Genomic DNA, 13,602 nt, shown 5'->3' on the forward strand with positions numbered 1-13,602 from the left:
TACCTAGCCAACACAAGGCGTGGTGGTCGCTCACAACTTTGAAGGGCCGGCCGTAGAGGTAGGGGCGAAACTTCGATGTAGCCCAGATGATGGCCAGGCACTCCTTTTCTGTTGTGGAGTAGTTGATTTCTGCCTTTGATAGCGACCGGCTAGCATAACTGATGACCCTTTCGAATCCGTCGGTCTTTTGCACAAGGACGGCGCCGAGTCCTACGCTGCTTGCGTCGGTGTGGATTTCCGTATCGGCGTATTCGTCGAAATGCGCAAGTATGGGAGGCGTCTGCAGGCGTCGTTTCAGTTCTTGAAATGCTTGAACTTGCGACGTTTCCCACCTGAATTCGACGTCGGCCTTCGTGAGTTGCGTCAGCGGCTCGGCGATCCGTGAAAATTCCTTGACGAAACGTCTGTAATAGGCGCACAAGCCGAGAAAACGGCGTACGGCCTTCTTGTCGGTGGGCGTCGGGAAGTCAGCGATGGCAGCTGTTTTCCGCGGGCCCGGCCGAACACCATCCTTGCTGATCACGTGACCCAAGAACAAGAGCTCCTCATACGCGAAGCGGCACTTTTCAGGCTTCAAGGTGAGTCCGGAGTTCTCGATTGCTTGAAGTACAACTTCAAGGCGCCGAAGGTGTTCGTCGAAGTTTGAGGAAAACACAACGACGTCGTCCAAGTACACGAGACACGTCTGCCACTTCAAGCCGGCCAGTACTGTATCCATAACCCGTTGAAAAGTCGCAGGTGCCGAGCAAAGACCAAAGGGCATGACCTTGAACTCGAACAGGCCGTCTGGTGTTATAAAAGCAGTCTTTTCTCGGTCTCTCTCGTCAACCTCTATTTGCCAGTAACCGGTCTTGAGGTCCATCGACGAAAAGTACTTTGCGTTGTGTAATCGATCCAAGGTGTCGTCTATCCGGGGAAGGGGATACACGTCCTTCTTTGTGACTTTGTTCAGGCGACGATAATCGACGCAAAAACGTAGAGCCCCATCCTTCTTCTTCACTAGCACCACCGGGGATGCCCACGGACTCTTCGACGGCTGGATGATGTCGTCGCGTAGCATTTCGTCGACCTGTTTCTTCACGGCCTCGCGTTCTCGCGTCGAAACTCTGTACGGGCTCTGACGGAGTGGTCTGGCGCTTTCCTCTGTTATGATGCGATGTTTTGCCACGGGAGTCTGCCGAATTCTTGACGACGACGAAAAGCAGTACTTGTATTGCAAGAGCAGGGTTTTGAGCTGTTCTTGTTTGTGCTTCTGAAGGCTGGGATTGATGTCGAAAGCTGGTTGCGGTGCTTTATTCGTCGGAATAGGCTCGGGAGAATTGGTGAGGCCGAAAGCATTGCTGGCTTCTACGATTTCTTCGATGTAGGCGACCGTCGTGCCTTTGCTCACGTGCTTGTACTCGTTGCTGAAATTCGTGAGCATAACTGTTGCTTTCCCTGCCCGCAGCTCTGCTACTTCTCTTGCGACGCAAATATTGTGGTTAATCAAGTGGTGCTGGTCGCCTTCAACAACGCCTTCCAGGTCTGCTGATTTCTGAGTGCCGACGGAAATAATGACGCTGGAGCGAGGCGGATTGGTGACCTGGTCTTCCAGTACATTCAAGGCATGCTTTCTTGGCGGAGTGAGCGGCGGTAGTGCCTTTTCCGTGGACAGTGTTAATGAGTTAGACCTCAGGTCGATGATCGCACCATGAAGGCCTAAGAAGTCCATACCAAGGATGACATCTCTCGAGCAACGCGGCAGGATTACGAAGTTCGCGGGATAAATCCGGTTGTTAATGGTGAGTCTCGCTGTGCAGATTACCTCCGGGGTTACGAGGTGACCTCCAGATGTCCGGATTTCGGGGCCTTCCCAGGCTGTCCTAACTTTCTTCAGCTTCGTGGCGAACGGTCCACTGATGACAGAATAGTCGGCTCCTGTGTCGACGAGGGCTGTGACGCTGTGGCCGTCAATAAGAACGTCGAGGTCGCTAGTTCGTCGTCTTGCGTTGCAGTTAGGTCGTGGCGTCGGGTCACGGCTACGTCGGTTTGTTCCGCTGCTTCCAAGTTGCGTCGTCAGGTCTACTTCGGTCCGCGAGGTTTCGTCGTCAGGGGTTCGCGTCGTGGCCTGCAGCCTTCGTCGTGGCGTCGGCGGCGGAGGGTCTTCGGTATTTCGTCGTACAGCAACCGCACCTCCATCGGTTGCTGCCCTTAGTTTTCCGGATGCGGGCTAGGTGACCGGCCCCGGGTTGGGCCAGTGTATGGTCGGCGTTGGGGGGGGAGAGGCGTAGCGGCCTGGCGACGGCGATCGGGAAGGTCCTCGGGGGGTTCACTGCGCTCCTGCCAGGTAGTCGGCGATGTCACGTGGTCGTTCCCCCTGCTGTGGACGCGGCGCGTCGACGGCGAACCCACGCAGTCCCATCTGTCGATAATGGCAGCGGCGGTAGGTGTGGCCGGCTTCTCCGCAGTGGTAGCAGAGTGGACGATGGTCGGGGGCGCGCCAAACGTCGGTCTTCCTCGGCGTGTATCGCTGACCGGCTGGCGGGCGGTATGACGTCGGTGGTGGCGGCGGTGGTGCCTGGCGGCGGAACTGCTGGGGCGGCGCGGCGTCTTGACGTGGGCGAAGAGGGGGGCGTTGCGTCGGGCTGCAGCAGCATAACTCATTGCTTGAAGCTGCTCCGGTGCCGGCTGAGGAACACCCAGTGACTCTTTGATTTCCTCGCGGTCAATGTCTGCGATCGAATCCACTTGAGGCTGCGGCGAAGGTAACAGCTTGCGCGACTCCTCCCGCACGATCGCTCGGATGGTTTCGCGCAAGTCGTCGTTGGCTAGTGAGTGCACGTCGGAATAGGTTGCACACAGCGGCGAGCGGTTGTACTGTTTCGTCCGCATGTCCAGTGTCTTCTCAATAGTGGTAGCCTCGGTGAGGAATTCGGCGACCGTCGTGGGCGGGTTCTTGTCCCGCGAAAAGTTCTTGTTTGACACCCCGCATGAGCAGGCGAACTTTTTTGTCTTCCGCCATCGCAGCGTCGGCCTGACGGAAAAGTCGAGTCATCTCTTCCGTGAAGATGGTGACGTTCTCGTTTGGCAGCTGCACCCGGGTCTCCAGCAAGGAAGCGGCTCTTTCCCTGCGCACGACGCTTGTGAACGTGTGCAGGAATGCGCTACGGAAAAGATCCCAGGTCTGCAGTGAGGACTCCCGATTTTCAAACCAGGTTCTGGCCGCGTCTTCGAGGTAGAAGTACACGTGACGCAGCTTGTCTTCATTGGTCCAGTTGTTAAAGGTGTCGACATGGTCGTATGTTTCAAGCCAGGTTTCCGGGTCTTCAAACGACGACCCGCGGAAGGTTGGCGGCTCCTTGGGATGCCGAAGAAAGATCGGCGCAGGGTGCACGGGGTCGGTCATTGTCGCTGCGGTCGATGTTGGGATCTGCGGCTGTCTCTCTTTTTCGGGAAGGAGCCCGTGGTCTGGCGACAGTCCCTTCTGCCTGCGGCTTGTTCGACGATCCGGGTTCTCCTTGCCGTCGTCCTCGTCGCGGCTTGGGCTTGGGTCAGCGCTTCGCGGGGGCGTCCGGATCATGGAAGAAGCAGCACCTCCACCAGATGTCACGTGGTCGTGACGTCGACGAAGACAGCAGTCGGCGTTTGCAGAATGAAACTGTTTATTTGGCCGAACTTGTGGCCGGGAAAATGAGAACTACAGCAATACACGCTGTACAACGATAGCAGCGAACAGGGCGTCGTCCATCGATCAGCTGACAAGCGGTCAAGCGCGTCGGCTTTTATACAGGCGCTATGGAACTATGGGCCAGCGTCGAGCGTTGATAACCGTTCTTGCTGGTCAAACTCGAACACATCAAAATAAAAGAAGAAGCGGGCGTGGCACTATGTAGGATGGTCGGTGCGTCCTCGTCAAAATGGCAGAGAACAGGTTCGGACGTGAGGGCGCCCTTTAACAGGTCGAATGCTGTTTGACATTCTTCAGACTACCGAAAGGGGACGTCGAAAGCAAGTAGCTGGTGTAGTGGAGCAGCTATTTAGGCGAAGTGCTGGATAACCCGACGAAAATAGGAGGCGAGGCCAAGGAAACTCCGCAACTCCTTCGGTCTTTCGGGGCGCCGAAAGCGAAGGTTCGTAGCGATCTTGTCAGGGTCTGGCCGAATTCCATCTTTGCTAGCGACGTGTCCCAGGATCTTGATAGATTTGCTGGCGAAACAGCATTTCTTTGTGTTGAGTTGGAGACCAGCGTCGGCAAGGCACGTGAAAACTTCATCCAAGCGCTGCAGGTGCTGAGGAAACCTTGCCGAAAAGATAACAATATCGTCTAGGTAGCAAAGGCAAGTTTTCCATTTGAGGCCGCGCAGCACATTCTCAATCATGTGCTCAAAAGTCGCGGGCGCGTTGCACAGCCCGAAAGGCATGACGTTGAATTCGTATAGCCCGTCGGGGGTTGCGAACGTCGTTTTCTCTTTATCGCCTTCATGCATGGGAATTTGCCAGTATCCTGAACGCAAGTCGAGGCTTGAAAAGTATTCCGCGCCTTGTAAGGAATCAAGGGCGTCGTCAATGCATGGCATGGGGTACACGTCCTTGCGGGTGATCTTATTGAGCGCCCGGTAATCCACGCAAAAGCGCACAGAGTTATCCTTTTTGCGGACCAAAACAACAGGAGACGACCAAGGGCTAGATGACGGGCGTATTACCTCACGTTTGAGCATATCGGCAACGTTTTCTTCTATAATTTTTCTCTCGGCAAGAGACACGCGGTAGGACCGGCGGTGTACCATAGATGTCCCGATTGTCTGAATTCGATGCACTGTAGTGGTGGTGCGGCCCAACGTAGACGAGTAAACATCGAAAGAACTTGCGTGTTTCTTTAGCAAAGCAAGCAGCTGCTGCGTCTGTGAAGCTGTCAAGTCGTTGCTGATGGCGGCGGTAAAAGCAGAGGAAGAAGCATGCACCCCAATCGAAGGGTCTTTGGATGAGACGGCTTGCAGTGACATGACAAATACAGGCTCGTGGTTGGCAACACGGGCCACCGTGGTGTTCTGTGCCAGGAGAATCTTCTCCGATGTAGAATTTACGGCTGTGATTAGAGCAGACCCATTGCGAAAACGAACGACACCGGACGGAAGAACTATGCCTTTACGAGCGCAAAGTGATGAAGGCGAGACCAACACGTCGCCTTGGTCGATGTCGTTGGACGTAATGGTGACAATTTGTTCTTGGAGTGGCGGCATTTCGGTGTCTTCCGCAGCGATCAGACGAAGTGGCTTCTGGGTGTCGTCGTCGAGCATGTAGTCGGTGTCAGTGAGTGGACGACGCGTTGTCCACAACAAATAGCCGCGGAAGCAGATGACAGAAAATCCCACCCTAAAATTAGTTCGTGAGAGCAACGGGACAGGACGGCAAACTGGATATGATGACGAATACCGTCGATAAGAACACGAGCAGTACAAAAAGCGGAAGGGTGAATAGTGTTCCCCTGGGCAGCGACCAGCGTGGGTCCATCGTAAGGCGTCATCACTTTGTTCAAACGTTGACACAAATCAGCAGGTATAACAGAAAATGTCGCACCTGTGTCCCCCAAAGCACCGACATGCACTCCTTCCACTACCACAAAAGCCACGTTGCACGGGCCTGATGGAGGAATTTCAGTCCTAATTTGGAATGCAGTTTGTCCTCCAAAAACTGCATCACCTAGTTTTCCGACTGATTATCGGTGGCGAATGAGGCAGGCCGAAGTGGAGAAGAGGAGCGGGGAAAGGGCGAGGGTGAGCGGCATCGTGCGGATCGGCTGTTCCGTGGTGGATTCGACGCGGGAGGAGACGGAGACCGGTGCGGGGGCGACGAGTAACGCTGCCCATAAGAAACCCCAGTGGAAAAATCCCGTTCACGCATGTCATAACCTCGACGCTCATCTTGCTGGCGCTTTCGGCAGAAGCGAGATATGTGGCCGTGAAACCCGCTGTAGTAGCATACTGGGCGGGTCGAACGCCAGGGTGGTGAGCAGAAGGCGTTCGAAGCACCTGGAGATAGTGCGGTCAGGTGGGCAGGTGAAGGGTCAGGTGGCACCGAACGGAAGTTGACCGGGGGCGCAGCAGCAATCGACGAGTATGGTAGCGGTAACGTGTTTACGTCGCTCGGAGACGCCGCAGCAACTTGGGCGTTGGTTGGTATGGGCCGATAAGCAGGTGGCTGTACGTGCGCAGGGGAGGTCATGGATGTGAGTTCCTCCTGGATGATGTCGCGCAAGACCGGTCCAGAAGACTGTGCAGAACACGGTGAAGCAGGTGAGAAGCCCATCGACTGTAGTTCTTCCCGTATAATGTCCCTTATGAGGTCACGAAGATGTTTATGAGACGTAGGAGGGTGTTCGGCAATGTCTGGCTGTAGACGAACCGAGTCCAGGGCATCGAGGCACTGACAAGTGGTGACGACGTCAGCTATGGTAGTTGGGTTCTGAGCAGCGAGGGCATTAAAGGCAACAGCCCCTATGCCCTTCAAAATGTGGCGTACTTTGTCCGATTCCGGCATGTACGAATTGACATGCCGGCATAGCGCAAGGACTTCCTCGATGTACGATGTGTACGACTCGCCAGGATGTTGTTGGCGAGTATCGAGGGTCCTCTTCGCGACGGCGGACCGAATGGCCGGTGTGCCAAAAACATGGCGGAGCTGCCGCTGGAAGGTCGCCCAGTCGGGTAAGTCAACGACGTGGTTGAAGTACCAAGTCTTCGCAACGCCGGTTAGGTAGAAAGGTACGTAACGCAGTTTGGCGGCCTCGTCCCATCGATTAGCGGCACTCACGCGGTCGTAGTCATTGAGCCAGTCTTCGACGTCTTCTCCACGAAGACCAGCGAAGAGCGGGGGGTCACGGTGGTGGCTATGTATGATAACAGGAGGCACGGCGTGCGGCGGAGGGGTAGAGATGGCATCAGCGCCGGCAGGCTCGTTCTTCGACATGCTGCCGGACAGTGGGGGCAAGCGGCGGCCTGAACGAAGCTCCAGGGGTAGAGCGCGGGCTGGGAGAGGACCGAGGACCGAAAATCCACCTCCACCACGTATGACGTCTTGGTTGAAACGACGTTTATTCAGCTCAAGGCCTCGGAAAAGAACGGGCAGGCTGCGCGCACACCCGATGATGATGGCAATGACACACGGTGACAATGAGGACAGAGAGACAAACGGATGATGATGATTATGATAATGCACAGATGAGAAAGAAGCACATAACTAGTGCCCACAATATATATGACACTATGTTGCATTTCATTAAACTAACTGCATCAACGCGCTACTGCCGTGCAAAGGAACCTATTCCATGTGTCTAAATAGTGAAACGCATGGCTCATCGAGCTTAATCGTAATGTCCAAAGAACACCATTTAACCTGCACCGCCACAATTCATCTCTATTAACTTGGCAATAAGGGGCTATGGTAGCGTATATATTGCATGTCTTAACGTAATCTTTCAGACATGATGCCGGCTTCGATATGACCATTGATGCACTGAAAAATAAGATCACTGCGTATAGGGCGATGACATTTCTGGTGGCTAGCCCACCTATCGTTCCTATTCGAAATCATATTTCAGCCCTGCATAATTATTAAATGTAAAATTTCTGAAGAAGCACAAATGGGAGTGCAGTCAGACAACGTTTTTCTGCCACCTGCTGATGTTTATTTAACACGCTCTTAGGCGTATGTTCTGCGTTCCCTCATGGACGCTCGTCTTTGCTTCGTCTATCTCGACCAATACGAAAAATATAACGTTCATTCGGTGAGCAGATGAGAGTGCCCTGCCTATATCGCACTGAGGGGCGCCTCAGGGTCGATGAATTTGCGTGAGTCGGCTTTGCTGAGCCACTACGTCAAAATTAAAAGATTGAGTGACCAATCTGTCACCAATCTGTTTTTTAATACGAAAGTGTTTTATGCCGGGGTCCACCAAGACTTCAGTGACGTAGTTCCGTCACGGAAATGACGTCGAAAAAATATACACAATCAGATGGCAAAGAAAAAAAGGCACCGCCAGCGGGCATCGAACCCACGACCTCTCGGTCCGCAACAACAGATGCCGGGCACGCTAGGGAGCCTTCATGTGTGCGCGCCCCCTCCGTTTTTTAGGGTGATGTCAGCCTTTGACCCACCACTTGCCGCCGCCCGCCAAAACACAATGTTGCCAGTCCAGGTTTCCATGGCAACGGGATGACGCGAGCGCCACGTTGGTTCTCCCGGCCACTCGTTGCTGCTCCGTCGTACTGCACCGACTGCACGTTGGCGCGGTGTGCAAGCTGCGGTATGCGCTGCGTCTACCACATCGCTCTGGACCTAGCTTCTTCTGTGACACCATCCTCGCGCTAAGTGCTTCTACAAGAACCTTGGAGTGAGAATGCCAGGGTGCTGCGTGCCGCAATGCACAACCATCTGGAGACGGGGTGTGAGAATGTTCCGGTTCCCGACTTGTCCTAACCGACGGAAACGCTGGATTGCGCAAGTTAAGCGAGACTGCTGGGAGCCGACTGCTTCCTCCCGTGTTTGTGAGGTGAGTAAGCGTTGTATTGCGACTCGCGAGCGGATTGAGTTTATCACCGCATATTTCGTGAAATGATTTGCTTTGTCGTGTGACGAAAAGCAGTCCGTGCAAGGTAAACGCGACTTCTCCAGGCTGCAGCTTAGCTCGGCTAGGCCTGGTTATGCCAACGAAAGCGTGTTTAATGGTTATGCTTGTTTATTCTCGTAGCCGAAGCGCAGTTTGCTAACCGAACGAAATGGCTAGTTAAACGGGCCGTACTGCGTGCACTCGCTATCTTCTTTTCTTGAGTTTCCAAAGCCGTCGCCGCATTCGACGCGAGAAACGCCGTGCCCGTAAACCACCGACAGACGCTCGCGTTCGCGTGTTTCTTTGCTGGCAGATGTGCGCGCTCCTGCAACTTTCACCCTCGGACGCCCAGGAAGTACAATTGGAGATGTAGACAGACAAGCCGACGAACGCGTTCCCTGTAGAGTTACGGCTCGCGTGCCTTTCCAGTCCGGCCGTGGTAGAGTCTTGCACAACTGCAACGCAACAACAAAATTTTGCGCGTCTTGCCACGGGGTATTTTTCTTCGCTTCAAGGCCACGCGAAAATAACACCTTAACTCGCTCAACTATGCCAGTAAAGTTTTTGTTTTAATAATATAGAATGCGACTGGTTTACTTTTCGCGTCCGTCCGTCGTCTGTCTGTCTGTCTGTCTGTCTGTCTGTCTGTCTGTCTGTCTGTCCTAAACACTTCTGTTTCTGTGCACCAAGGATTCCGGTTGTTTGCTTATAACTCAAATATGCCGCGTGAGAGTGTGGTGCAGCGTCGGAATTTTTTTGTCCTTTTTTTCATAAACTGCCACAACGATGATTTTATGTGTGATATCAGTTTTATTTAGTGTTTTATAAACTACGTTTGTCTGTTTCGTGCCCTCTATGACTTTTCGCATTATTGCTTTGTTCAAGGCCCACTTCGAGGACACAAGCTTCGAGCAAAGGAGGCAGGACGGCTTGAAGAAACTAAGGCCAGATGCTATCCCAACGCCGTTTTCTTTTCGCCGTAAGTGAGCTCAGTTGAATGTGCTTGCTAAATTGTTTTGACTATTCATTGCTCGCGCATGCGTAAAATGCTTGTAAACTACGCATGTGACTGTCCGAGCTTTGTCAAAAAGACTTACCTAAAGGCCAGAGTTTGAGTGCGATTTTTTTACAAACTCAATAATGGCTTACTTCTTCCAATAGTGAGTGGGAAATCTTAAATGTCACCTTTGTACTTGTCAGCAATAATACTAAAGTGGTTTTGTTATACTAAAGTGGCTTTGTTAACTCTTTCAGCTCTTCCAAAGCACAGATTGCCCCCAAAGAATCGGGATGCTGTATCAAACGTACCGCCTCGGCATCCAGATCTCTCAAGTGACAGAGTCGCCGGCGTACAACCCAAGACAGCCAGTGCTCAGATATCAGAGGTGGCTCCAGTGCCGAATGTGATGTTTGCAGCAAGCAGTGCTGTGGAGCCAAACTGTGCCTCCGCAGATGTAGACACTGTTCAGCTAAGTCTACATTCTGGTGACACCCCAAGCAACGCCGCTGACAGTTCTGGTAGTGCTAGTTCTGCTTGTGAATCTTTGGCTGCTAACTCGGTTGATATTCCAGCTGACATGGGCGATGCTCGTGACTTACGTATTCATTGTGCACCATTGCCAATTGCACTTGTGAGCGCACCAGCGTCTGTTCCTACGACAGGAAAAGATACCAGAAATTGTCAAAGGACATCTCAGAAATTTCTTGTGCCATCTGTCCCTCTTGATAACCTTAAAGGTGGCAGTGCTGATAAGTCCTGCTGCACACGAGAATCGTTAGCCTCTGCGCATCAGTATTCTCACTTCAGTGACACTTATGTTCAGAATAGAACACAGATGTCTTGTCTTGAAGCTTCTCATAGCTTTGTACCAAGTGGGACACCCTCTCTTGAAAATGGTACTTCAACACTGAAAAATCAGCCTGAGTGTGGAGGAGTAGAAGCGCTATCCCCACACCTCTTCACAACTGGAAAAAGTGCAGCTGTAGGTACGACACTGATTCATCGAGAGAACGCGGAACTTCGAAAAAAAAAACGCTGACCTGATGCGCAAGTACAAGAGCCTACAAAGACTGCATGAGAAAGCAAAATCACAGCTCAAAAGTGCGAGGAAAAAACTGGCATCTGCTGAAACAAAAATACGCGAATTAACTACTGCAAGCTTTCTGAACAATGACCAAGCAGCTGCTCTGGCGAGAAAGACTACGAAAGGATCAAAATGGTCTGAAAAGACTATCAGAGTAGCACTTCAGATTAAACATGCATGTGGCACAACAGGATATGAACTACTGAGGTCGTTGTCGTATCCATTACCTTCGAACAGGACCCTCATTAGAAGACTTCAGAACATCCGCTTTTTGCCAGGCATTCTTCATGAGGTACTATATGTTTTAAAGCTCAAAAGTGAGACAATGCATGACATAGAAAAGGACTGCGTGTTATTCATGGATGAGATGGAAATCAGCCAGGGTTTCGATCACAACCGCTCTCTAGACTGCCTTTTCGGGGGTACTACGCTGCCACAGTCAAATGTGCAAGTTGCCAACCATGCCCTTGTGTTCATGATCGGTGGGCTAAACACGAGGTGGAAGCAGGTCATAGCCTACCACTTCACTGGGCGATCAGTCGACGGGACACTCCTGAAAGATCTTGTATTTCATTTAATTGAGCTCTGCTTTAATATCTCGTTGCGAGTGCTTGTGGTAACCAGTGACATGGGATCAGCTAACCGGGCAGTATGGCGCCTACTGGGATTCTCCAGCAACAGACAATCAGAGACCGTATGTTCTGTACCACACCCGCACCTTGCAGACCAGATGTTGTTTTTTATGGCTGACCCAGCGCATGTTTTGAAAAACATTCGGGCCCAGCTGCTTCGTTCAGAAACATTTACACTAGGACAAGAAACCGTTAAGGAGCAAGAGCTTCCTGGAGAAATTGTCAGCGTTGATCACATTAAAGCAGTCCTAGAATTTGACTCTGACGATGACCTGAAGGTTGCGAACAAGTTGTCTGACATCCACATTGGCAGTGGGCACTTCACTAAGATGAAGGTGAATGTCGCCGTTCAAATGTTTCGCGAAGCCCCTCCTGCTATCAGATACCTGGTCAAACAAGGAAAGCTAAAGCCTGAAGCAGAGGCAACAGCTTGGTTCCTTGAATTAGTGAGCAAATGGTACACACTCATGTCATCACGGCACCCAGTGGTTGCTTTGAGCTATTTTGATCCCTCGAAACATGAAGATGCAGTTAAAATCCTTCAACTGGCTTGTACAACTTTCTGCCGTATCAACATGGGCAAAACTGCTCACTGGAAACCTTCCCAAGCCGGTCTCTTGATATCAACGACAGTTGTGCTGTGCCTGTCCGACGAACTGCTGAAGAAACGTGGCTACCGGTACCTGCTTACAGGTACACTGATACAGGACTGTCTCGAAAATATTTTCTCTGTTGTAAGACTCAGGAAGCCCATCCCAAGTGCGTATGATGTGAAGTGTGCTCTAAAGATGATATGTGTCAGCCAATACTTGCACACGCCAACGTCATCTAGCTATAACGAGGATGACAGCTTGCACTTAGCTGACCTCCTGGACCCCAGTATCAAGGCACAAGTTGCGCAAGAAAGTGGCGTGAACGAGGAAGCAGAAGAGCTTGAAAACGTTCTTCTGTATGCAACCACTGCAGTGGAACGTGACATTCTTGCATATGTAGGAGGTTTTCTACTGAAGTCTATCTTGAAATTCATTGACGAGTGCAAGGACTGCAAAGCGGCACTGGTAGGAAATGACGATAAATACAGCACTCTCGTTAAGCTTAAAGAATACGCTCAGGGCGCTGGAAAGCTCATTCAGCCTAGCCGAGCTGTCATGGAAGTGCTCACTGAATGCGAGGAACACTTCAAGGCCTTTGCCGACGAAGACGGAATTTTGGCGCTAAAAACCCCATTCGCGAGCATTTTGAGTGCATTGCGCAGATCAGTAACTGTGCGACTGGAGAGCTGCGAAATCCATCGTGCACAGGTAGAAAAGTCGCTGCTGGAAAAGTATGTTAGGACAAGGCTAAAGATTCATCTTCGGCAAAAACAGGCACAAAGGGTGAATGGTCAGTCAAGTAAGACGTGTGCTGCAGTGAACCTTGAGTAGCAGCTTTTTCAAAGGCTCCAATCCAATTTAAAAATGACTGCTTATGAAAAGAACGCATTTCTGTGAGCATACTGTGTTGAATCTGTCTGTTACTGTGCAAATGAACATTCGTGTAGCTGACTTCATTTGTTCTTTTTGATGAGCTGTCCTTGTGCAGGAAATGTGCACGCACCAATTGTTATATGTTTTATGTGTAATCATCCTTGGATTTTCGATGTAAATAAATATTCACTGAAACAACCAACTTACCTTACGTATCATAACGTGAAGGCATATGTCGAATTCGCTAAAAAGGGGGGAAAGTTGAAACCACAATATGACATTTTACAAATTTTGTGTGCCTCTTTTTATGTAATGTTTTGCTTTGCTCTGGTCTATCTTCGTGCACATTGCTGCTTGTTTCAATCGCTAAAGTTGTTGTTATGTTGTTATCATTACTATTAAAACGTTCCTTGTTGCTCCCGTGTCTTTGTCCTCTGTCAAGCCTGATTTACTGGCTTCTTGGCTGAAGGGGGGGGGGGGGGTAGGTGCGATATGACTGAGTGCTCTCATTTTCGCCAGTGCTAGATACCTGTAAGGTCTCTAAGCAGTCCATTGTATAGATTTGCACGCAAGAAGTAAACTTCCTGCAGGGAATTTTATTACGCATAGAAGCAATATATAGGGTGTGACAAACAGGGTGCCGAAGTTATTTGGCGTGGAGAGAACATCGTGAACTACGCGATTGTTTCATCCGCCTTTCCCGTGGTCACAGGCACCATCATAAAATATATCATGGACTCCTGCCCTGCACCAGAACACCTTTGAACTGCCTGCAGTGACAAGGTGACTTTTGCTTCAAGAATGCCGCGCAGACCTTTAGTTACGTTCACCGTCAT

General features: G+C 51.3%; 1 protein-coding gene across 1 annotated transcript; it reads left to right on the plus strand.

The window, feature by feature from the left end:
- Window positions 1-12,023: 12,023 nt before the first annotated feature.
- Window positions 12,024-12,918, plus strand: LOC125759755 (uncharacterized). The gene has a single exon (XM_049418844.1). The coding sequence runs from the start codon at window positions 12,089-12,091 to the stop codon at window positions 12,722-12,724; it is 636 nt and encodes a 211-aa protein (XP_049274801.1). The 5' UTR covers window positions 12,024-12,088; the 3' UTR covers window positions 12,725-12,918.
- The last annotated feature ends 684 nt before the right edge of the window (window positions 12,919-13,602 follow it).

Source organism: Rhipicephalus sanguineus, chromosome 9, assembly GCF_013339695.2.
Source record: "Rhipicephalus sanguineus isolate Rsan-2018 chromosome 9, BIME_Rsan_1.4, whole genome shotgun sequence".
In the NCBI taxonomy this organism is placed as follows: domain Eukaryota; kingdom Metazoa; phylum Arthropoda; class Arachnida; order Ixodida; family Ixodidae; genus Rhipicephalus; species Rhipicephalus sanguineus.